General features: G+C 30.7%; 1 protein-coding gene across 1 annotated transcript; it reads right to left on the bottom strand.

Annotated features, from left to right (window-relative positions):
- Positions 1-946: 946 nt before the first annotated feature.
- On the bottom strand, positions 947-23381 carry LOC142230281 (uncharacterized). Its single transcript, XM_075300931.1, has 2 exons — positions 21607-23381; positions 947-2628 (listed from the first exon to the last, which is right to left on the bottom strand). Exons 1-2 carry the CDS (start codon positions 21900-21902, stop codon positions 1722-1724), a joined length of 1203 nt encoding a protein of 400 aa, XP_075157046.1. The 5' UTR covers positions 21903-23381; the 3' UTR covers positions 947-1721.

The following is a 23381-nucleotide window of genomic DNA, read 5'->3' as shown; positions in this document are numbered from 1 at the left end:
TAAAACAAAAAAATGGTTGTATGCGGTTATGTTTTATGAAATACTGTTATCCAGAAAATGATTATTTTTATCTTGTATCTTTTTTCTCACCAAATTTGTTTTTTGTTTGTTTTTGTTTAATTTTGATTTTATCCTCGAACATATACAACAAAAAAAAACGAAGGCGTTTTGGGGATAAATAATGGTGAAGAGTAGAAAATACAGCACTGAATTGCAAAATATATGCAAATTCTTAGATATTTGAAAAATATTTGAATTCAATATGCTTTCAAAAAATAATGTTTTAACGAGCATTGAATTAGAATAATTTTCAAACATCTGTGAAAACAGTGTTGCCAAATGCTTTAGAAAAAAATGAAACCTTTTTTTGTTTTCCTCATTTAGCAATTGGTTTTTCAGTTATGATTTTTGTTAACATTTTTTTAGCTTTTTGGTGGAATTGGTTTTTAGGAAAATTATAATTATTGTTGTTGGTGTCTGTCTTTCTATTTAGTATGTAGAGGTGAGAAGAGGTGACTAGGAAACTGTTTAAAATTAGTTGTTTTTTCTTTACTATATAAGTATTTTGCTGTTGAAAGCTTATTTTTCATGGAACTAAAAGAAAAAAACAGAGTGGCTTATAAACAGTTTCTTGAGAGTATTTTTTTATATATATAAATCGCGGGTTTCGTGTGTATGTGTATTTTCTTTAGAAAAAGTTTAATTTTCATTTTCATTTTTTTCAGTTTTCTTTTATAGTTGTTGTTGTGTTTTGACTATAATTTCTTTGATTATTAGTAGTAAAAATATTTGTTTTTCGCAAATCTTAATTGTAGGCATGTATATGTGTGTTTCTATTGATTGAATTTTAACTAAGTTAGAAACTTATACAAGTAAATTGTCTGTACAATACATACATACATAGTATATGAAGCGCGGTGTTTTTTGTGTGTATTTAATAGTATCGTTTGTTTTTTTTTTTTGCTATATAAAAATTGAAGCATTTAAGTATATAAATTTAAGCTTGTTTTTGTTTTTACTACAATCTTATAATAATATTTTTTATTGTTTGTTTTTTTGTTTTTTTTTTTGTAATAAGTTTTTGCTAAATATTTTAAAGTTTTATATATTTTTAAGTTTTTTTTCCTCTCAATACAATTTAAAAAAAGAGAATGTTTGGATTTTGGTGATGGTGATAGGAAAGCATGGAACATTTTTTCAACCGAAATTAAATTGTTTTTCTCTCAACATCAAAACAGAAACATTTTTGTATTTAGACTGAATTAAAAGTTTTAGTAAATTTGTATCTTTTAGGTGAATTTACCTACATAATGTTGTTAAATATGATTATGTAGATTTTGTTTTTACGAAAAATAAAAGGCAAATTTGACATTTGGAGAATACAACAGTTGAAAATAATGTAAACAGCTCTTTCACTGATACCACCTCATCGTTTTACCATGGTAAGCTCTTGTTTTACAAAAAGAATAAAAACATTTTTCCTATAGTCTGCTTTCCAATTCAATGGTATGCATAAGGAGTTTTTTTTAGTTTTTGAGAAGATAAGTAAACAAAATTAAAAACTTGGCTAGCAAATTATATTTGCTCCTTTTTTCCTCTCTTTATATATATATATACACATTGCATATTCCTCTTTCTCGCTCTCTGTGTGTAACTTATAGTATTCGCTGTTTTTCTTTCTCTATATATCTTATAATTAGACTATAGCTTTACTGGAATTTTCATGTTTCCAATGAAGTTACCACCAAATTATGAAATACATTAGCCGATTCACTCATCATGGCTGCCTGGCCACAACTATCACTGCCCACACTGGGTGTTGGACTGGGCGAACCCAAACGCAAGGCATCCATAATCACTTCGAAATCCTTTTGATTTTGATTCATATCAAATTCCAAATCCAAATCATTTGGTGCACCGGACATTTTCGGTCGTTTGGGGGAAATACTGCCCACATTTACCATATCCAAGGGACAATCATCTATCGCCGATATTAGACGTTGCGGCGGTATATAGAATTGTGTTAGGGCCTCACGTACCAAACGATCGCTTTCATCTTCGCTACGTTGTCGCTTACGCGATGACAAAGCCTTTTCCAATTGCTCAGCACCTTGCGTGATTTCGGGATCAATCATAGGCATAGGTGAATTGATGGCATTCAATTCACGATCAAGTATTTCGAGATCTTTATCAATGTTATTGGAGGACATGCAACGTTTGCGTATTGGCGAATTGAAGTTGTTGTTGTTATTGTTGACAGTATTGTTGTTGTTATTATTATTGTTAGCATTTGATGACGAATAGTTTGAATTAGTATTCCCCACATCGTTAAGAGCACAGCTGCTTAATGTCTCCTCCGTTCCATTGTGATGCAGTGATGACGATGAAATGGTCAAGGAATTATGATTCTGTTGGCTGCAGGCTAACGGTGATGATGCATTGACGGTGGCTGACGAGTTTTCATTCTTTTGCATGGAATTTTGTTGATTTTGAGAATTGTTGTTGTTGTTGTTTTCATTTTGTTGATGGCTGGATGTTGATTGCGACTTGACCAAAGGTTGATCTAGACTACAGCTATTGTAGGGATTGAATATATTATCGCGAGCGGATTCGGGTTTATTTTCAGTTCTGCAAAAAAAAAAGAAAATGTCAAAATTAGTTATAATCTTTCGCAATAAGTTATTAAAAATTAAATAAAAATGTTGTCTTTTTATACACAACACAAGATTTTAATTCTCTGATAAACTTCGAAAAATATGGCAGGTAATATAGAATAAAATTGGCGGTAACTTTTTCGGCTATGCCACCCTGTATTTGCTTTCATGAACTATGTACCGTCAACTCATGTTACGTGTTGCCAATAATTTTGATCTAATTACACGTGTTGATGTTGCCAGCAAAAATAACGGTAAAACTGGTAAATACAAATTTCCCTTTACATATTACTAAAACAGTATTGCCAACGATCTTGAATGTAATATATTAAAACTAGCTGTTTCTTGATTGCTTATATGATAAGACAGGGGTACGGTTATTTCTATCAAAACATAGTTTGTGTTTTTTGTGTCATTCTGCACCATACCAACATGAATTTATATTTTTTATTAGTAATATGGATTAATATTAATTCCCTTCAATTGTGTCAACAATTTGTCAAAGAACAAGAACCCCCCAACCACAATAAACTACACTGTCTCATGAGATATGTATTTCTTTTAACACATAATGATGACTTTAGTATTTTGCTTTGCTATCAACAATTAAAAATAGAAGTTGCAGAACCCCCTAATTAAATTTAATAAGTTTTCTTCTTCAATTGCCTGGGGGAGAATCACATTTCTCCAAAGCTTACAATATAATGTAGAAAGCCAATGCGTTTTGTTTTTATAAACACATAAAATTATTGGACGCTTGAATAGTATATGTGCATGTCTACAAAAAAAATAGGATGGCTTAAAATCGACCTCAACTCGTTGGCAAGCTATTTTGTTATGCTCTGAGGCTAGAGAAACTACTGAAGGTAGTGTAGAAAATTATACACTTTTTTCACAAAGACGTTAGAAAATTAAGACAGGTTAATAATGTAATGTACGCCATGGTATGGTGTAATGGATAGAGAGAGAGAGAGAGAGAGAGAGAGCAAAAAACTGCAACTGCCCCTAAGCAATTACTTTGGTAGTATTACAATGGTGAACCTCAGTAATGGCAATGATGGTACGTTCATATTGTTAAGCGGTTAATGTGTAAAAACCCCTTCATCCCACTCTTGCTTGTACCTCATGATAAGATGGATGCCTTACTTTATAACTATAAATGCTAGGCTTAACATAACGGTAATGATAATGACCGCTAACGCTGGTCAATTGCTCTGGCAAATACATAAAAAAAGAACATGTCATTACAAGAAAATCAAGAAAAAAACAAAAACGTAAGAAATGATATCTCCAATTTTATCAAAACATGGCTAATTATAATCTTTACAATTTAAGGTTGAAAGACATTTAATAAATGAAGCAAAAAGTCCAGGAAGTGAAAGAATACATATAGACAAGGATCTATTAACTTTAAGTAATTAATTATAATTAATAAGAAGAACAACATGTGTGTAAGTTGTAATTATTTTTTTTATAAACTGTTATTTTTTTTAATAAAATTGCTATAGAAAATTTAATCAAAGCCCTTGATGAATATTAATAACTTTTGTTTCCGCTTTAAATTTAAAATAACAAATAAAAGAAGTTGGCAACATTAGACAACAAGTATTAACAAGCTGCTATCACTGAAACCGTTGACTACAATTGAATTTAAAAAAAAACATCCACAAATTTCGATATAAAAAACATGGGATAAAAATGTAAAAAAGTTTTATGCTTTACATTAATTAATTTTATTAAAGGAATAAAATGTTTATTATTTTTTTTTTTTTTTTTTTGTATTATACAAATGTTGGTTTTTGGTAAAAGTGGTTTCATTACGAAAACAGTATTGCCAACTATCTTGAATGTAAAACACTAACTGTTTCTTCAAAGGTTCTATGATAAGACAGGGAGGGGTACAGTTATATATATATATATATATATATATATATATATATATATATATATATATATATATATATATATATATATATATATATATATATATATATATATATATATATATATATATATATATATATATATATATATATATATATATATATATATATATATATATATATATATATATATATATATATATATATATATATATGTTTTTTGTAGTTTAACTTTTTAAAAATAAATTGTAGTATGTGTTTTCGTGTCATTTCTACACCTATCACAATGAATTTATGTACATATATTTTTGTATTAGTAATGTAGATTATTTTATTATAATTATTTGTGTTTTGCCTACAGAACTTCTCCCAGGTGTAATCTTTAATTAATCTGATATTAAACCGGAAATAAAAATAAAACATGTTTCTGTATTATAATTATCCACAACAAATAAAAAAAATAATTTCTTCTCATACATTCTTTTGATCGCTCTCTTCTTTAAAAATATAAATTTAAATAAAATATGTGTATATTGTGCTGCTGTATGTGTGCTGCTTGGACTTTTGCTAGCTTTGAATTGATTTCTAAAAAATTCAACATGATTTAAAACCATGTTTTTGTTGTTTCTTCAAAATGTCAGTATATATCTTGTTGTTTTGTCTTCTTCTGGTTATATTAATGTTTTTACTGAAAGCGAAAGTAATTGTTGTTGTACCATCAGAAATATACACAGACACACACACGCACAACATTATTATGCTTTAAACGTTATTTGTTGTTTGGTAATGAAAACAGCAACAACAATAGCACCATGTTTTATGAAAGAAGAAAAAAAACTAAACTCAAGAAACGGCAACTACCCAAGCTTTAAGCACATTGCAAAATTTTCACTTGGCATAGGTAAACATAAACGACCGTTAGTTAGTCTCTTGACCACAGATATAGCTTTATTATTTTTTGCAGTAGTAAATCTCTTTGAAACGTGAAAAAATAACACAAAATCACCGAAACAAAGATGTTTGCGTGTGTGTGTGTGTTTGTGTGATTATGTTTCTGTGATTCGAATATGAAATTAAGCCTCGCATATGTCTCGTACATTTAAGTGAGGATGATGTTATTGACAGTGATGGAGAAGAAGAGCAGACAGACATAGCATTTGCACAAACGCATGTACTCAAAAGCGTTAACCAACACAACTTTCATAAGAGCCACTAAACGAAGAAGAACAGAAGAGAAGATCAGACAACTGCCGTTGTGGGTGTATATGTTTGTAAAATTATAAGTGGCATGAGTACATGTACTTGTAATCAACAAATTGAAAATAAAATTGTATTCAATTTTTTTTTTTTATAATTTCTTTGTTGCTTTAACTTTGTGTGAGTGTGTGTTGTTTGCGTGTAACAACAAGGAGACAGATAAAAAATAATATTAAGACTAGCATTTAAATTGAAATTGTATTTTCTTTGGAATGACATCAGGTTGTCAAGAAAATTATTTCCTCAAAGAAAATGTACACAATAATATATATTAATACACAATTGTGTAGGTAATAACCTAACCTACACCACAGAACCTAATGTAACCTTGAACTACATTTATTTTGTTTTAATATTCATTTTTGTTGTTGTTGTCATTATACATCTATAGTTTACTTGCCAAGACCTTCTTCCATAGAAGGACTTTAAGAAATGAATACACTATTTATTTAACCTAAATACCTCTAGTATTTTATTATCCGGAGAGAAACTGAATGAGCCATAGAGAGAGGGGTGGGGTGAAAACTGAAAGAGACCACCTAACGGTGACAGGTGTTCGAAAACAATCATTTAACAAGCAAGCAACAACAAGCAGCACTAGTAGTAATGACATTGAAAGTCAATGTGTTGAGAGCAGTAATAAGCAAATTTGATGTGAGTATGCAAATTAAACACTCGTTTGCTTGACTTTGTATGAAAGTACGTGTGAGTATGTGTGCTCTCATACTTATATCCGGTTTGAGTCAATGACATGTCAAACGCCGCCCACCTTATTTGGTATTGTTTACGCAAAATAAAATCAAAGCATATCTCTAAATAAATATAAAATTATAATCTTATCACTTATTGTGCTAGATTTCTAATAATAATGCTCATAAAACAAATATGTATATTGATAAAAAAAAAATATAAACGTAAACAACCTAAGAAATTGCAATACATTTTGTTTTTACAATGGAATTGTCTTTTGTTTTATTACTCCCCATTCTTTTTTTATCTCTGCCCTCTATTCTTTCCCCCTTTCGCAAACTAGCCCATACCATCCCATATCATTCATCTATCTATCCATCTCTGTATTTATTATAAACAATCAAAATTCAATGTCGTTTATTGACTTGTATATACCCCAAAACGACGCAACAGCTTTAGCGGCAACCAAAAACGCAGCAGTAACAACAAAAACAAGAGAAACCGCAGAAAAAGGCACACAGACAAAGTGATAAAAAATTAACTTTTAATCATTGTTAGCGTTTGGGTTGAGATAATTTAATAGGTTGGCTCTGCTTGGTTGGTTAGCCGACTGGTTGGTTGGTTGGTTGCTTGGTTTGGTTGATTATTTCAATGGCTTAATGTGTGTTGGTATTTCGGAATATATACGATAACAACTTGTTATGACTTTGCAAACACTCATACGAATCACCTATGCAATGCTCTCACTCTCCCTCTCTCATTCACTTTTCAAATTATCTCATTATATAGGGATGGCAGAACCAGAACAATGGAAATTTAAAGATTACATATATTAGTCAGTAATAAAAAAGTTAAACTAATTAATAAATAAAATATATACTTCAGACATAGAATTTCAGAATTTGATTTGATATTGCTAATCTCTCATATCTGTATTAATTTAAAAAAAATTCAAATTGACATACCTAACAACCTCACCACATCTCATACCATGTATAGAGGTATGAGAGTGTACACCTTTGTGCGAATAAATGATAACCGTGATATTGTTTATTTTTTCCCCTGTTGTCTTATTTTGGTGGTGTATGTCGCCTGTTTAATTTTTAGTAGTTTTGCTGTTGTTGTTTTGTTTAATTTATTTTTAAATACGCAACTAAAATAGGTAAACGCGTGCGAAATAGAACCTTGACTTGTTTAATTTTCCACACCCTCCCTCATAGCAAACACTTGAGGCTAATGTTGCCATTATCTTGTTAGGCTTTTATTTTCACCCCATATTCAAGTACAAATATAATTGTACAACATTCATATGTCCGTATATAGTATAGGTGTACAAAATAAATAAAAAAACAAAACATTTGTCAAATCAGTGAACTTTTTTCTTTAGAAAAAAAATTAATAAATAAATAAATACACAAATACATTATATAATAATAAAACTGGTTAATGAACTTTACGATGTCGTCGCGATATTCCAGATTTCTCTCATTTTATCGTTCTGTCAATGAAATGTATGTATGTATGTAAATAAACAATGAACCTTAAAGTCAATAGCCTTTAGGGGCTAATTATACAGATTTGACAATGGACTATAGTTCCAGTTAACGAATGATATAAGAAAACAAAGACAAATAGATATGAAATTCCCTTTTTATACGAACGATTGCTTTTTTATTCCCATTATTCTCGATCTTATTGTCAATGTACTTCACTTTATTATTGACCCATTGTGTTTAACAAGGTTGCATTGCTAAAACATCTGGCCATAAAATTTTCCGGAAGTGTTCTCCAAATAACCATATTTATTTTTAAATTAAAAACAATGCAAAATATATATTGCAAAATTTATATACATATCTCTTTTATGTATTAGAAAACCTACAATTTCTATGAATGATACTGCATTACAACATTGTGATTGTGATGATAGGTAAGCCATAATCACATAACATAGTGATGCCAATATACATTGCAAATATTTTACTAATAATAAAAAACAACTAAACCGCACGCTTCTTACGAATGGTGATGACAACAATAACGTTGTAACACATTATGACAAAAACAGTCACATGTTGTTGTTTTTTTTTTTTTTGTTGCGTTACCCCCAACTGTTGTAACATTTTCATTTTCAATATTAGTTATAGTTGTGTTTATATAGAGTATGTTTCTCCTATTATGACACCCCAAACACACAAATCTAGTCAACCGCAAAGTAAATCTAAAAAAGCTTTAAATGATTTTCTTTTACCCCCACAAAAGTTGGTTGCTTCCAATATACGACCCCCTCCCCACCCTTTAACAAAAAATATACAAATCAACAAACGGTGTAGCTTTACTGCTTTGTCTCTGCTGGAGCATACTGTCTGTCACTTGATTCTTTCTCTCCTTTAACAATCAGGGTTGCCAACAGAGTTTTATAAAATAGGTCAAATACGATTGAATAAATGCTAAACTATTTAATATGTAGAGAAACATATTGGTTTTGTGTTTATTTTAGATTATTGTAATAATCTAAAGCACAAAGAAAAATAATTCCATTATTTTGGATTTTAATCTAGCCAAGGTAATCAAATCGAATTTGCTTAGTGCTACATACATTACATTGCATATTTTGTAACAAGTCATCTTTTTTTCTAATACAAATTGGCAACACTGGTGCTACTGTTGCTTGAGTTGAGCTACTCTTCTTTAGGTTTCACCCCCTCTCCCCTTCCCAAATTTATGATGAAAGAGCTTGGGGAACCAGAGACCAATTCCAAAGAGAAAAAAGAACGTACATGCAAAAATACATACATTTTTCAAACAGATTCACTTTATGTCGTCGTCATACCATTTGTTTATTGCGATTTTTGCAAAGCAACACAAACCCAAATTATAACCCCGCTGCACCCCCGCTTTTGCTTCATTCCTTTACAAACCCCATCGATGTCTATGCCATTGACTATAAAACGACACGACTATGAGGAAGGAAATGAAGGGGAAATTCATTTTTATTTTATGTAAAATGTATAGAGTGCACAATATACTACGTTGTTCGATGATAGAGCAACATTGGATAATATTTTTTGTTTTCCTCTTCTTACACCATCTACACCCTCCTCTTTTGGTTTTTGGATCTACTTAGACTATTGGCTTTGACAGCAATTGTGTGTAGTAGGAAAAACGTCTTCTTCGTTTTGAAAAGTATAAGAAAAACAAAAACGATCAGGTTTCTCTGTGTGTGTATATGCATGACATGTTTGATGTTGGGCACGTTACTTAAGGCTTGAGAAGTACTTTACGGTAGATTTTTATAACCAAGCAGGCAAGTTAGTCTGCTATTAGTGATTGAAAGGGGGTGGCAAGCGAGACGTCCGTTTGGCCACATAAACAAAATACAACAGCAACATCATCGAGCGAAAATGAGCGTTTAATTTAATGTTTTGTAAGGTTTTTTAGAGCTCATAATATTGTATGAAATGTTGTTATCTTGTCTTGTAGGGTAAAAAGTAGTAAAGGAGGGGAAACAGATTAAATAAATAAATATGAAATAATAAAATCGCCATAAATTTTCTGGGGAGGTTGTCATTGTTGGTTGAGTACGGAATATACTGAATTTATTTATATTGTTTGTCCCTTTTTATAAAAAAACGCAAAGTAGAAATATGAATTTATAACATTATGGACATATAACAGATATATGACTAATATTGTAACTAAATAATTAATTTTGCAATAGCAAGGTATATCACATTCCATACGTTAGGGTCCATAACAACCCTAAGATATGTGCATACATATCTTATCCGTATTGTAGCTTTCCAATACAATTCTGTTAATGAAACAGTAATGACTCTAATATTAATGAGGGGATTGTGGTATTTATCTTGAGTACAAAGCAACTAATAGTATTAGCTGAGTACTGGACAAAGGCAACACGAAGTATATGAAATGAGAGTAACATAGAGATATTCAATACGAATTACAGAGAAAGAGAGAGAGAGAATGAGAAATATTAAATCCACACAAACTTACACGCATATATTGATGAATGTAAACTTTACATACTGTAAAGTATAAAAGTGAGAAATTTAATAATGAGTTTAATTAGTGTGGTGGGTGGTGTTATTGTTGGTTTTGAAATTTTACCAGAGTTTTAGTTGAAACTATCTTTTGTTATAGACTATTTATTGGCTGTTATTGCTTTTAATATGAGAGTGTGTTTTTTATTGTTTACGTTTTTTTATAACATAACATATATAGGTGTGTAGTGTTTATTTATTTATTTGAATATAACGTTAGATTAATTGACACCTGTGTTTAAGAGAATCACATAATTGTGTTTAATTTAAATTCACAATTTGCGTTTTGCAACACAATTGATATGAATACCACAATAATTCTAATAAAATAAAGTTTTTTTTTGTTTTTTGTTAACAAATATTTTTTGCCCTTAATAATTTCAATCTCTTTATTAGAGCATACTTTATGGCGCTTTAAGGCGTATATGTTTGAGTTTGTATACACAACACCACGGATATTTCATGCATAGGGAAACGTTGGGCCTAAGTAAGTGTAAGCCGTGATGAGTTTGTGTGTGTGTGTATTTTGCTGGTGCTGTGTAATCGAAGGAAATATGAGGGCGATGTTTACTTAAGTGAGTATGAGTATTGGAGTGTGCGAGGAAACGGAAGAAGCGTAAATACATAAACACACCGTAGCCCTCGTCATCGGAGTAGTTAATGTTGTTGTTGCTGCTGTTGTTCGTATTAATAATGGTTAGGGGTTTTAGATGCTTTTGTTGGTTTTATGTATTTTTCCCCTCATCGTACTTAACATCATTGTCGTTCTTGTTGATGTGTTGTCGTGTGCATCACACAAATTGTGGGGAGGGGAGAGAAAAGAATTTAGCCGACTGTCGTCATTTACTTTGAACATAAATGCCAAAGTGTAGTAAAAGGCCAATATGTGGGTTTTTGTTTTGTATTGTTTAAATTGAAGCAGCACCCCCACACATGTATTTTTGCAAACGTATACACGCACACACAATTGTGTATATTCACAACCATTGATATAATTTTATCTACAAGCTTTGACTATGGTTTATGACACAAAAAGGACTCTTATGCGTGGGCTTAAAAATTGTGGAATATGTTTTACAGAGAGAACATTTTTTTGGAAAAGGGAACTTAATAAATATAGTTTATTTAGAAATAGTGACCATCTAAGCACCTATTCAACAAAAATATTTGTTGTTTATTTTTTTTTTATAATAAATATATAATGTATAGATGTTATAGAACAAAGAATAGTGTTCCTAATATTTTTAATTTGTCTATTTTTCCCTGTCATTTTTAAGACTTAACTCACAGAATTAATTTTTAATTAAGTTAAGCCTTAAAAGTGACAGGGAAAAATAGAAAAATTAATAAACATACATACATGATATTTTTAATTTTTCTATTTTTCCCTGTTATTTTTAAGACTTTGCTCACAGAATTAATTTTTAATTAGTTACAAATTATCATATAATTTATATGCATTCATAAAATAAAAAAAAAAATGATTTAAACTATTCATTGATGAAATAAACTAAACAATAATATTTTAAGTATGTATGTGTACATATATACTTTTGTGGAAACTAAAATTTCATTTTGTTAGTATTTGTTTATTTATTTATTTTGCATTCTTTTCTGATAGCCTTTCACTATGCTATTAAAAATATCCTTCTTTGTTAATTAACTGTTGACATATTCGCCCCTTTATTAAAATGTTCTTTCCATAAAATTAAAATAGAAAAATCATAAAACTCAAATAGCCATTGTAATAACACAAAACACAATCCCTTTCCGCCACCCCAATTTAAAATATGATGATAATCATTAAATGATTCTTATGTGTTTGTGAAAACTTCTCTACCTTTTAGCATATTTTTCACTCACCCACATCCCTCTGCCCAAAGTCATTTGGAACAAAATGCCACAATATAATGTGACACACACACAGCATAGCAGCACAAACTGGCAACTCTTGTCATCGTACACACAACGATTATGAGTGGGGATTACTTTCTCATACAAGCGATAACCGACCAACAGAACAAGAAAAACAACAACAACAACTAAACACATACATATATTCATTGTGGCCCATGCAAACACACCTACTACACACTGTTGTTGTTTTGCCACACTGTGTGTAATAAATATGTACACGCGAAAGCGCCAGTTATTTGCATATTTAAAACGCTTACATATAGCATTACAAAAGAAAAACAAAAACTCTTTCATCATTTTACCGTGCGTTTGTTTTGTACATAGAGATGATGAGAAAAGCGCGTCATTTCTCTACTGCATGCCTATAATACAATATTATTCTCAACTGAGGTTTTACACAGTTTTATTTTTTATTGTTGTGAGAAATTACCAACGCAGTCCTCGTTGCCATTTTTTTGTTTGTTGTGGATTTTATGCTATGCAAAAAAAAAAAAACAAACGAAAAAGCCTATAATAAAACAACAACTACAACATCATTATTAACATTAACCACAGTGACTGACATTATGTCTGTATGACTGTCATACTTAAAGCAAAGTAAAAACCATTATGTTACCAATCAAGGTTGGTTTACGCAAAACTATGAAATAAGAAAAACATTTATGGGTAGGTTAAGTGGGGGATACGAAAATGACAACAGACAACGAGCATATGGTTTCTACGATTGCTATTCATCCGAGTGGCGCCTCGTTGTACAACTTCGGCTACCAGCCCAATGGTTACAATATAACTAAAATGGTTAGTTCGTTTGTTCTTCTCTATAACTTGCAACTGTCATCACAAGAGATATAAGAGTAGAGAGACTTAGAGAGGAGCGCCTTTGATAGAGAGAATAACAAGAACTGCCTCATATTGTTGTTGTTATTATTATTGCCTTTGTAGTAAAATAATAGTGATTTGTGTTTTTATAAATGTTTTATGATCTCTCTCTCTCTCTCTTTTCATACACCACATAAAGTATTTTTGTAATATTGGGGCTATGGGGAGAGTAGTTTTATTTATTGTAAGAGTGGTCATTTTGCTCTTTGCTCATACTTTTCCATATGAATATTTGCTTTAGGGCATTTTGTTTGCTTTTGTTGTAAATGGATTTGTTGAATTGAGAAACGTGTACTTTATTGTTTGTGTGGATGGCCAAGAATTTATGTGATAATTATTCATGGGTTTTGAATGGAACTTTTGAAAAAGACTTCACGAAAATATTAAGGCTGGTGCAAGAGGCGACTTCTATCATGAGCAAGTAACTGTTATTATGGGCTATGTGGTTTATTGGATGATGGAAATAAAAAACTTTTTCTCTGTGTTTACATGGGGGATTGCTGGTATAAACTCTTATATTATGACTAACTTTTAGATATATATGAAGAAATCTATATCCATAACTAAAATTCGTTTGTTAATAAAAAAAATAATATACACACATTAAATTTAATTACAATCTTTTCCATTCTTCTGATATCTAATCCGAATCATTGCGGTCAAATGGTATGTCTCAAACGTGTCAATAAATAATCCACTCACAGCTTTAATATACCACTTGACAACTTAATTGATCGATGTTCAAGTTGGTTGTAAGCTTGAGCTTTGCACACAAACCCCAAAAACCCCTCAGCCAATTCATTGTATATGCACATATCTAAGAGTACAATAAGATTTTGTTTGGAACCATGGTAGAGAGCATAGAAGAGAGGGAGAGAGAGAGAAGAAGATTCACACACATACATACGCCGAAAACAAGAATAATGAGTAACACGCATCTATAATTATAAGGAGTAAGCTTCCAAACAGATATTACTATCTATCGTTGCCAGTGTAACAGCAACAACACCACCATTTTAATATTCCATAAGTCATCCATTAAGCATCAGGAGTAATGTGTATGATTTTTTTCCTCGTAGACTTGAAGTTAATTACAAGTGTGTTATAATAAAGGTAAGCAATTGGCTTTTTTGTTTATTTGTACAGACAGAATGTGTAATAGAAACGACTATATCATGTGGAAACTACTACTTTTTTGTAGGGTAAAAACATACATAACTAAAAATTAGTTACTTTATAATCCATTTAATTTAAATATATATCTAAATATTGTATTTTTTTTTTTCTTGAAACGAAATAAAAAAATGCTACAAAAATTCTCTTTTTATTGGTAACTTATCGTCTACACATTAACAGCAAGATGTGCCGACACCAAATTCATTAAAGGTATTTTAATCAAAGGCGACGTAATAAGCGGAACAACAACGCTTTGGAATTCTTTTTTATAATTTTCATTTACAACTTTTAAATACAATCTTCAATAAGAAGATGCAGACAACGCACATTTACACCATCGCATTCAAAGTTATTGGCAGTTGGTTTTTTCTTTGCTCCGTTTTTATTTTTAACGGCCTCATTGTTGAAGCCTTCGTATTCGTCGCCGTCATCAACATCGTCTACAGTAGACTAATGTTCAGTAGTTCAACTGGATAAGTGTGTATGTTGGTGCTTATTTGTGTAGTTTGTTGTTGTTTTTTTTTTTTGTTTGTATTGTATTGGATTGCAGATTGTGCTTGCACTTGGACTCGATGACAACACGAATATTCAAAAGGGGTGTAAGAGCTGTATGGCAAAACATTGGGGTCTCTTGGAGGGAGAAGCAAAGCAACAAACATGGGGAGCCCAAAACAAAAGCAACAACTACAAATACTGCCACTTGTACAAGTGGAGTACAACGATGTGTGCATTTTTTTGGTTGTTTTTGTTGAAAACAACCATCGAAGAAGACGATGGTGAATAAGAAGGATTGTGTTTGGCATGGGGAATTGGGGCTATATGGAAGCAACACAAAAAAGTCTGTCGTTTAAATAGTGATGACGGGGTTGTTGGGGGGGGGTTGTAGTTTTGGCGGCTTGTATTCGTTTGGGTTACATTGAAATTGCTTTGCTTTGCTTTGCCAACCAGACTGTTGCTGATTAAAGACTGAATTTAAGTTTTTCTTCAATTGTGAGTTGTAGTCTTTGTTGTATTGGTTGCTTGTTTGGTGGTTCTATGCACTAGGTTGGTAGGCAAACGCTGTTTGTGTGGCTATGTCCAGGGCTATTTAAAGGTTTTGTTGTTGTTGCTGTATATTTCCTAGTTGTTTTTTTTTTCGTTTTGAAGCTAGAAAAAGTTTTGTGTTCAAGTTGTGTGTGTGTGTGTTTTGTTATTTTTATTTTTAGGTTTTTTGTTTTACTTTTGCTATTTTTCCGAATTTGTTTTACTTTTATGAAGATTGTGCATTGAGCTAATGTTTGTTATACTTTTTTGCTTTCGTCAATAGAAGTTTTGTATTTTTTGTTTCGATAACTCTTCTGTTCGATAGAGAATAAAATAAAAAGATTGTCTCTTTTAAAATAGCAAAAAAATTCATGGAAGAGATCCCCTAGGATTTGTAAGAAATAAGGATATTTTATTTCTCAAGGGAATTTAAAATGTCATCATTTATAGCCTTTGGCTTAAAGAAATGCAATAGGATGCAATAGAAAAACAAATATACAAAAAAAAAAAAAAAAAAAAAAACAATAAATAAATAAATATTTTTACTTTAAAAAATTTAAAATATAACCTTTTCTATATTATGATTGGCAGTTATACTTTTTTTCTTTGGAAACATAATTTTATATCTTATAAAAAGTAATACCAATTATGTCAACAATAAATCTTACAATTCGTAATTTCCCAATTAAAACACATTTTAAACATGAGTTTCGTTTCATATGGTTAGCAAAATTTTCATCATCAAAAATCTACATGAACTCTAATGGAATGCCCTTGTTTTTCTATTTGGTAATAATACAAAAAAAAAGAAAAAAAAAACGTACTAGTCCTCTATGTTGTTTACTTGCCAACGCCAATCAACTCTCAACATCATAATCATCATCATAATCATCATCATCATCATAATTGTTGTTAGACTTATATTGGCATAAATGTTTGTATATCAAAGTAATTTTGTGTTTTTTTTTGGAGGTTGTTGCTTACCAGCGCTTCCCCATCGTTCTGCAATGGCATACTGTGAGATATTGTATGGATGACGATGATAATGTTGTTTGTGAAATAACTACTACTGCTGCTGCTGTTGGCTTGACTGAGTAACTTTTGCCTTGGATATATAGTCGTAGTTGAATAGTCATCATAGTCGTTTATATGATTTAATGCTTCAGGGGTGAACAAACGGTGGAGGAGGAGGCGAAGTAGAGAGGGCATTAATGTTGTCGTTCCTACGGCTACGGCATTGTTAACTTTGCTTACTCTTCTGTGTGTTGCAAGTGGAACGTGATCATTTTAACGTTTGTTTCTTACAACAATAAGTCATTGTTTTGTCCGTCTCTCCCTACGTGTGTAGGTATGTATGTCTATGTGTGTTTGCCTTTACGCCATCCGTATTGGTGGCATTCTATTTTCGAATTGTTTTATTTTTTGTTTCTTCCTATTTATAGATTTGAGCTGATTATTTTTATACAATGTTGAAATTGTAAATAATTCTATTACCTTCGAATATTGGTTAGTGGTAGCTAAATATAAATATAGCGTTTTTTTATAGTTGGGGACTATTTAAAAAATACTATTAATAACTATTTATTTACCTTTACTCTAAATAACGTCTTTAGAACTACATATAACAAAATGTCTATATCGAAATAATATTTTTTCAGTGTTTATAAAATTCTAAATCAAAATCCTCTCAATGCCTCCTATTGTTTTGTCTTAATAATTTGTTCTACTTAATATTTTGATTCATAAACATTAGCACACTAACTTATCCGTTTCCCCTTTTCCCCCCATTTACTCCACAAACTAATTATGTTATGCTCACCTCTTAATAAGAAATGGTAAATTCTGTTAATGGCTGTGTGTATGGTATCTCTTCTCTTTAGACTTTGCCTGTATATGTGCCTAACATTTGAGCCAGTTTCCTTTTTTTACTCCCCTGAGATTATGTTGTTGCTTGTTGTAAAATTTCGTTTGAAAAATTACCGTTGTTCGTTTCGTATACCATACACTCACTACCACTACCGCTCGTTCGTTCGTTTTTAAAAGGGGCAAAGCTCCTCTTTTAAGCCTTTTTTATGTTTGTTAAGTTTATGAAAACCAACTCTCTGCTAATATTGTCGGTAAGCAATGTTGATGTATGTTGATATGGATGAATGTTTAGCTCAATAGCTGGATGGGGTGGCCTTTGTGAGTAGTCTATAGTCTTATGGTCTATATAGGTATGTCATGTCCATTGAAAAAACTTTTTTTTGCCTTCGTCTTCTTCTTCGTTCCTTTGTTTGTAATTCTGTTGATCCCCTACATCTGTCTGTGGGCCTTTACTATGTTATTGCTTTGCTTGTTTGAGGGATTCTTTTTGAAACCATATGTTTGTTTGTTTGTGCCTATGGTACTTGCATTGGTCGGTCCTCTCTCATTGCATGTTGGATATATGGTGATATCTGTGTATTATGTGTAGTTTTTGTTATTGTTCTTTTTGCCACAAGTAGTATACTAAAACAGCTCCTGCTGATATTGTTGGATTGTGTATAGTGGTGCTCAATTCGTATAACACGTACACTGGGTATTACTGATATATGACTGAATTTTGTTTGATGGCTTTTTGTTGTTGTTTATTTAAATTGTTGGCAAACATATTCATATGACAATGCTGATGATGATAGTGTTATTTGGGTGTGAGAGGCCTAAGTTTTGAGGCCCTATAGGGAGAATATCTTTTTAAATGAATGGCCTCAATAATCGTTTTAGAGAGTAAAAGCAAAAAGGTTACAAAAAAGAACTGTTATACTGTTATTCAAATAGATAGCAATTAATTGTATATTTATTTTACAATTAATTAATTCCAATGCCATTTAATTAAAACAAAGGTAATAAGCCAAGACAGCGAAAATATTGGCTTTTATTATTCAAAAAAATTTTTAATTGAAACAGAATTGAGGCAATTTTTATTTTAATTTTTAACTCGAACCTAAATGCAATACAAAAATAATTGAATGGACATTTCAAATAAAATTTTGATGATTGAACCAGAAAATTTTTGTAGAGTTTTTGTTACAATTTAAAGAGATTTTTTTGTAGTTTCGCATTTTTTTCATAAAAAAAAACCGAACTAAATGTATGAAACATTTTCAATAAAGGCCTTTTGTCTTTACCTTATAGGCCTCATATGTTATATAGTGTATGTTTCACTGTACAATGAGTTGGCATGAGCTTGGCCTGAATTTATTATAATCCACTATCGCCTTTACTTTGCATTGCAATGTTACATATTTCAACTCCCACCATCAAAAAAGGCTTTTCACAGTCATAGTGTTTTGTGAAAATATATTCCCAGAAATTTCCTATAAACAAAATTTATATAAATAATTCTTCATAAAATAAGAATTAGTTATAAAAATGAAAAAATTTCGCTTAAAAAAAATATTATGGCAAATTACCATTTCCTCAAAATCTTTGTGTGGAATTAATTAAAACCAGGGAATTTTCTTAGCTTCTTATATTCTTTCTGCTATTGTGCTGCTTTCAGAGGAAAACCCCTCAATTAATTTATAAATTCCTAAGCAATTCCTTGTAAATCACTGACATCATTATTGTTATAATACCACGGCTACATGACATTACGTTAGCAATTACAGAGGAAACTAATAAATGGCCATATTGCCATTATTTCAATGGAACTATTAATTTACATAGGTTTTAACCCCCATTCGACAAATTCCAATGAATTGTTTTTGTTTTTTAACAAAAAAAAAAATCTCTTATAACGAAAACGTTTTCTTTATGATTTAATTTGAATTTTTTTCATTCTCAGAAAGAATGATCACTTTGTTTATTTTAATTTTTTTTGCTAATTGTAAAATATATACATACTGATGGTTCTCTATCTCTCGCTCTGCTATGGTAGGCACATTGAACACATAGCCCAACAACAACAAAAACAAAAGCAAATAATTTAATTATTCTTAATAATTTATGAATACGAATGATGTACGTACGTACGTACGAGTTTATTTTGTGCTTGCGCCATAAAAGCAAAGCAAATACAAACCATACTTGGACTTTTATTTGTTGTGAGACTAAAGCATTTTAGTTGAAATTTTTGTTGTTGGATTTTTTTTTAAATTAAAATATCCTTTCGATACGGAATGACCTGTATTAGCAGGTCCAATCTACAATCACTTTGGAATCTTGATCAGAGAAAATACTTGCTGTGTAAAATCTTAAACGTAATTCAAGCGTTTTTTTAATCTTTAAATAATATGCCAATGAACTAATTCTTTTTTTTTCAATTTTTATTATCTTTATTTATTTTTTTTTTCTTTTGAAAATAAAAACCAAAATTACATGAATTTTTCTTTATCACAAACACAAAATACAAATTTTTAATTTTATAAATATGTTAAATATCACTTACTTAAGGTAATAAAATTATTATTTTTTGAATTGTTACAATTTTTTATGGGAATTTGAAAAATGAAGCTTTTTAGTTTTTCTCTGGTTTCGACAAAGCTCTTGAAGAAAGCTTTTGTTTTAGTAGAACAATGACTCTCTCTCTCTTCGCTTATTACTCTCTGATGCTCACAAAATAAAATAGAAAATATTTACAACAGTATCACCGACTCCATATATACATATTTTTTTTTTTTTCATTTTTATATCTTCACAAAAAGATCACGTTGTTTAACGAATATTTTTCTTTTTGCGATATAACACACAAATACATTTAATTAATTTCATTTTTAATATATATTTAATATTTGGAATTGGTTACAGAATCCGTCATTTTTCCCCATTTTTACATTATGTGTTTACATATTATTTATACATATATAAAAATTGAAAAAAAAATCGATATCTTTTTTTCCGATATATTTAATTTTTTTATAAAAAAAGATTTATAAAAAGCTTTAGTTGGTTTTTAAATTAAAAAGCTTTATTCTAATTTTTTTTGAATTGTAATGATTTCATATTTTTTTAATTTTTTTTCTAATGTACAATGTATTTTTATTTTTTCTTGTGATACATATTACAAATTAATTTAGATAAAAATTTGTGGAGAGAGTCGACCTCAATGCTCTTGTATACAAAAGCCCATAAACTAAGACTTGCAATTTAATTTTTTGTTTTTTTATGTTTATCCAAATCAATATATTTCCATAAATTATTCACCTTAATTTGCAAATAAAGAAGAGGGCACATATGTCATTTTGTCAATTTTCAATATGTTCTCTGTGTATCTCATTTTGTTGTTGTTGGTGTTTTTGTTATCGTCCTAACCTTCATTAAAATACAACACTGCATAAATGACGAAATACAAAATTAAAAAGAAGACAGTCAACACAGGCTTTGAATCAAACTCTTAGTAGTTGGCTATTTGGCAGTCATTACCTAACCTTAAAACAAAAACACAAATCTTCATATAAAGAAAAACAAAATTATTAGTTTTTTTTGTAACACAAAAAAACCCCTACTAAACTCTACAAAAGCTACTGTTGCTGCTTCTTCCTCGTTTAGTGAGATTGAGTTGAGCTGCTGCTTCTTCTTCTCCTAGTCTTCGTTGCCGTTATCGCTAGCTCTGTGTTTTTTTTTTGTTTCATTGAATATATGCGGACAATGATTTTCACTATAGAGCATCGACAGCCACAACAGCAACCACATTAACATCAGTCAGATGAGGAAACTACTACGACTTATACTTAAACAAATATACACATGTAAGTACGTCGTACAAAGGTATGTACATACGTGTGTATATATGTCGTATATCTTTTTTTGTTTTGTTTTTTGTTGTATAGTGTTTGACTCCGAGTGTGTACGCCTTATGCATGCATGGTTGTATTTTAATTATGGCAATGTTAATCAATGCCATTGGTAATGACGTTTATATTTCTCATTGCGTTTTTTATTTATTTTGCGATTTTCTTTTTTGTGGAAATTTTCTATGAATATTTTCCAGTTGGGGGTTTTTTTTCACCAAAAACAAAAAGCCTATCTTAAACTCGATTTACACACTATGCGTGCGTGTGTGCGTGCATGTGTTAGTTGTTTGTTCATACAAATACTTACCTTGGTAAATTGGCCAAATAGCGGGATTGTTTTTCACGTCTCAATTCATCGGTTAAACGGCAATAGGTGTTGTTGATGCATACACTGCGTCTCAAATTTGTTTCCGAGTCCTTTATGCGTTCCAATTTATGGGCACAGAGCTGTAGGATACGTTTGCGTTCTTCCCGTTGACGCAGCTTGGGTGAAATCATGGGCACACGCGATCTATGATGATGATATGGAGAGGTACGTGGTGGTCCAAACATATCCGAATCATCGTCGCATTGATTGTTGGGTGTTATGCTGGGCAAGGTCATTTTGGTTTGGCTTTGTGTTTTGTTTTTGGTGGGGTGGGGTTTTTGTTTTGGGATGAAGGGACTTCTTTCTACAATAGTCTTAAGTTGTCTTTGTTATTGCGGCCTTTGGCTTGTGTGTGTCTTCCTCGTTTTCTTCCCCCTTAGATTTTAGTAGAGGAGAATGGGCAGGGAGCTGAGTGTTGAACGTTAGAACTTGGCTGTATGAGGTAAGCTGTGTGTGCGTTTTTTTTTAAGAAACCGTTATAAATTTTACTCTTGTTTGGGGTCGCTTGTTTGTTGGCCGCTATCGCCACCACACTTTCTCTCTCGTCTGTCGGTTATTGGGTTGTTGTTTTTTTGTTTTTCTCAAGAGATAAATGTAAGATTATTCTCTTTTAGTTATATTTCTATTGGGGTTTGCTTGCTTGGTGTCTACCAGCCAAGTGGTTGTCACTTCTCTTCACTTTTCTCTCTCCAGAGATTTATTTACTCACTCACTTACCCCAAGAAGTAGGCTTCACTGCTTGGACTCTCTTTTGCTTAATGATTGATAATTGTTTGTAAAGTGTGTTGAGTTTGCGTTTCGTTTTTTTTTTGCTCTACACTCTGCTACCTTTGTTCTTGTTGTTATAATTTGGTATTAATGCCAAAGCAGTAGTGAAGATGACTACGACAGCAATGAATACACTAACGACACTGTTGTTCTTGGATGCTAACTCTTTTGTTGTTGGATTGTGATGATGATAAATGATGGTGTTTGTTGTTGTTTGGTTTTTTTCGTGATGATTTTTAATTTGTAACGTCACACTTTTGATAGGGGGAAATACCTTGACGTTGTTAACCGTAGTATGTGTTTGTTGTTGTTGTTATTGTTTTTTGTTTTATTGATAGCATTTGATGTTTTAGAATATCTTTTAGATACAATCGAGGGATTTTTTCCCTTTAATTGCTTTAATTGCTAAAGTGGGGAAACTATATTATTTTTCCTCACAATACTTTTATGAGCACTATATCAATATTAACTGGTTTTTCCACTTCATATGTATGTGTGTTGCATTTTTGCTAAACAATTTTTTTGCAGTCACAAACGCAATTTTTATATGCTTATGTTTTAAATATATTGTTGTTGTTTTTTCTTGTATTGAGGTTTTTCTCTCTTTCTATTCACAATGTTTTTTTTTGCTTTTAAGTTTTGGTTTCTGTTCAATTGGTGTGATGATAATAATAATAATGCTTAGGTTTGTTTTTGCTTTTGTTTATTAAGTGATTGTTGTTAATGCAAGGTAAACCACAATTGCAAATAAAGTGATGTTTTTATTTGGCTCAACAAAAATTTTTAAGAGATTTTTCTTGGTTTTTGTAGTAAGGGATTTTTTTTTTAAGAAAATCACAGTCTTAACAGAAATTCCAAAAAAAACACATAAATGGTTTTTAGAGAGAAAAAGGTTTTTGTTTTTATTTTATGTAAACAATTTTATTTTGTAAAACAATTATTTCTTT

Source organism: Haematobia irritans, chromosome 3 (genome assembly GCF_050003625.1).
Source record: "Haematobia irritans isolate KBUSLIRL chromosome 3, ASM5000362v1, whole genome shotgun sequence".
NCBI classification, from domain to species: domain Eukaryota; kingdom Metazoa; phylum Arthropoda; class Insecta; order Diptera; family Muscidae; genus Haematobia; species Haematobia irritans.
The sequence above is the reverse complement of the archived record's forward strand: the minus strand, read 5'-3'. Positions and strand labels throughout refer to the sequence as shown.

What these genes read in the sequence shown, in the direction of transcription:
- LOC142230281 (XM_075300931.1), bottom strand. Translation starts at nt 21,902, where the DNA reads ATGACCTTGCCCAGCATAACACCCAACAATCAATGCGACGATGATTCG. An exon ending in TATTTGGCCAATTTACCAAG is followed by an intron (nt 2,629 to 21,606) that starts GTAAGTATTTGT and finishes TTTTTTTTGCAG; the next exon opens with AACTGAAAATAAACCCGAAT.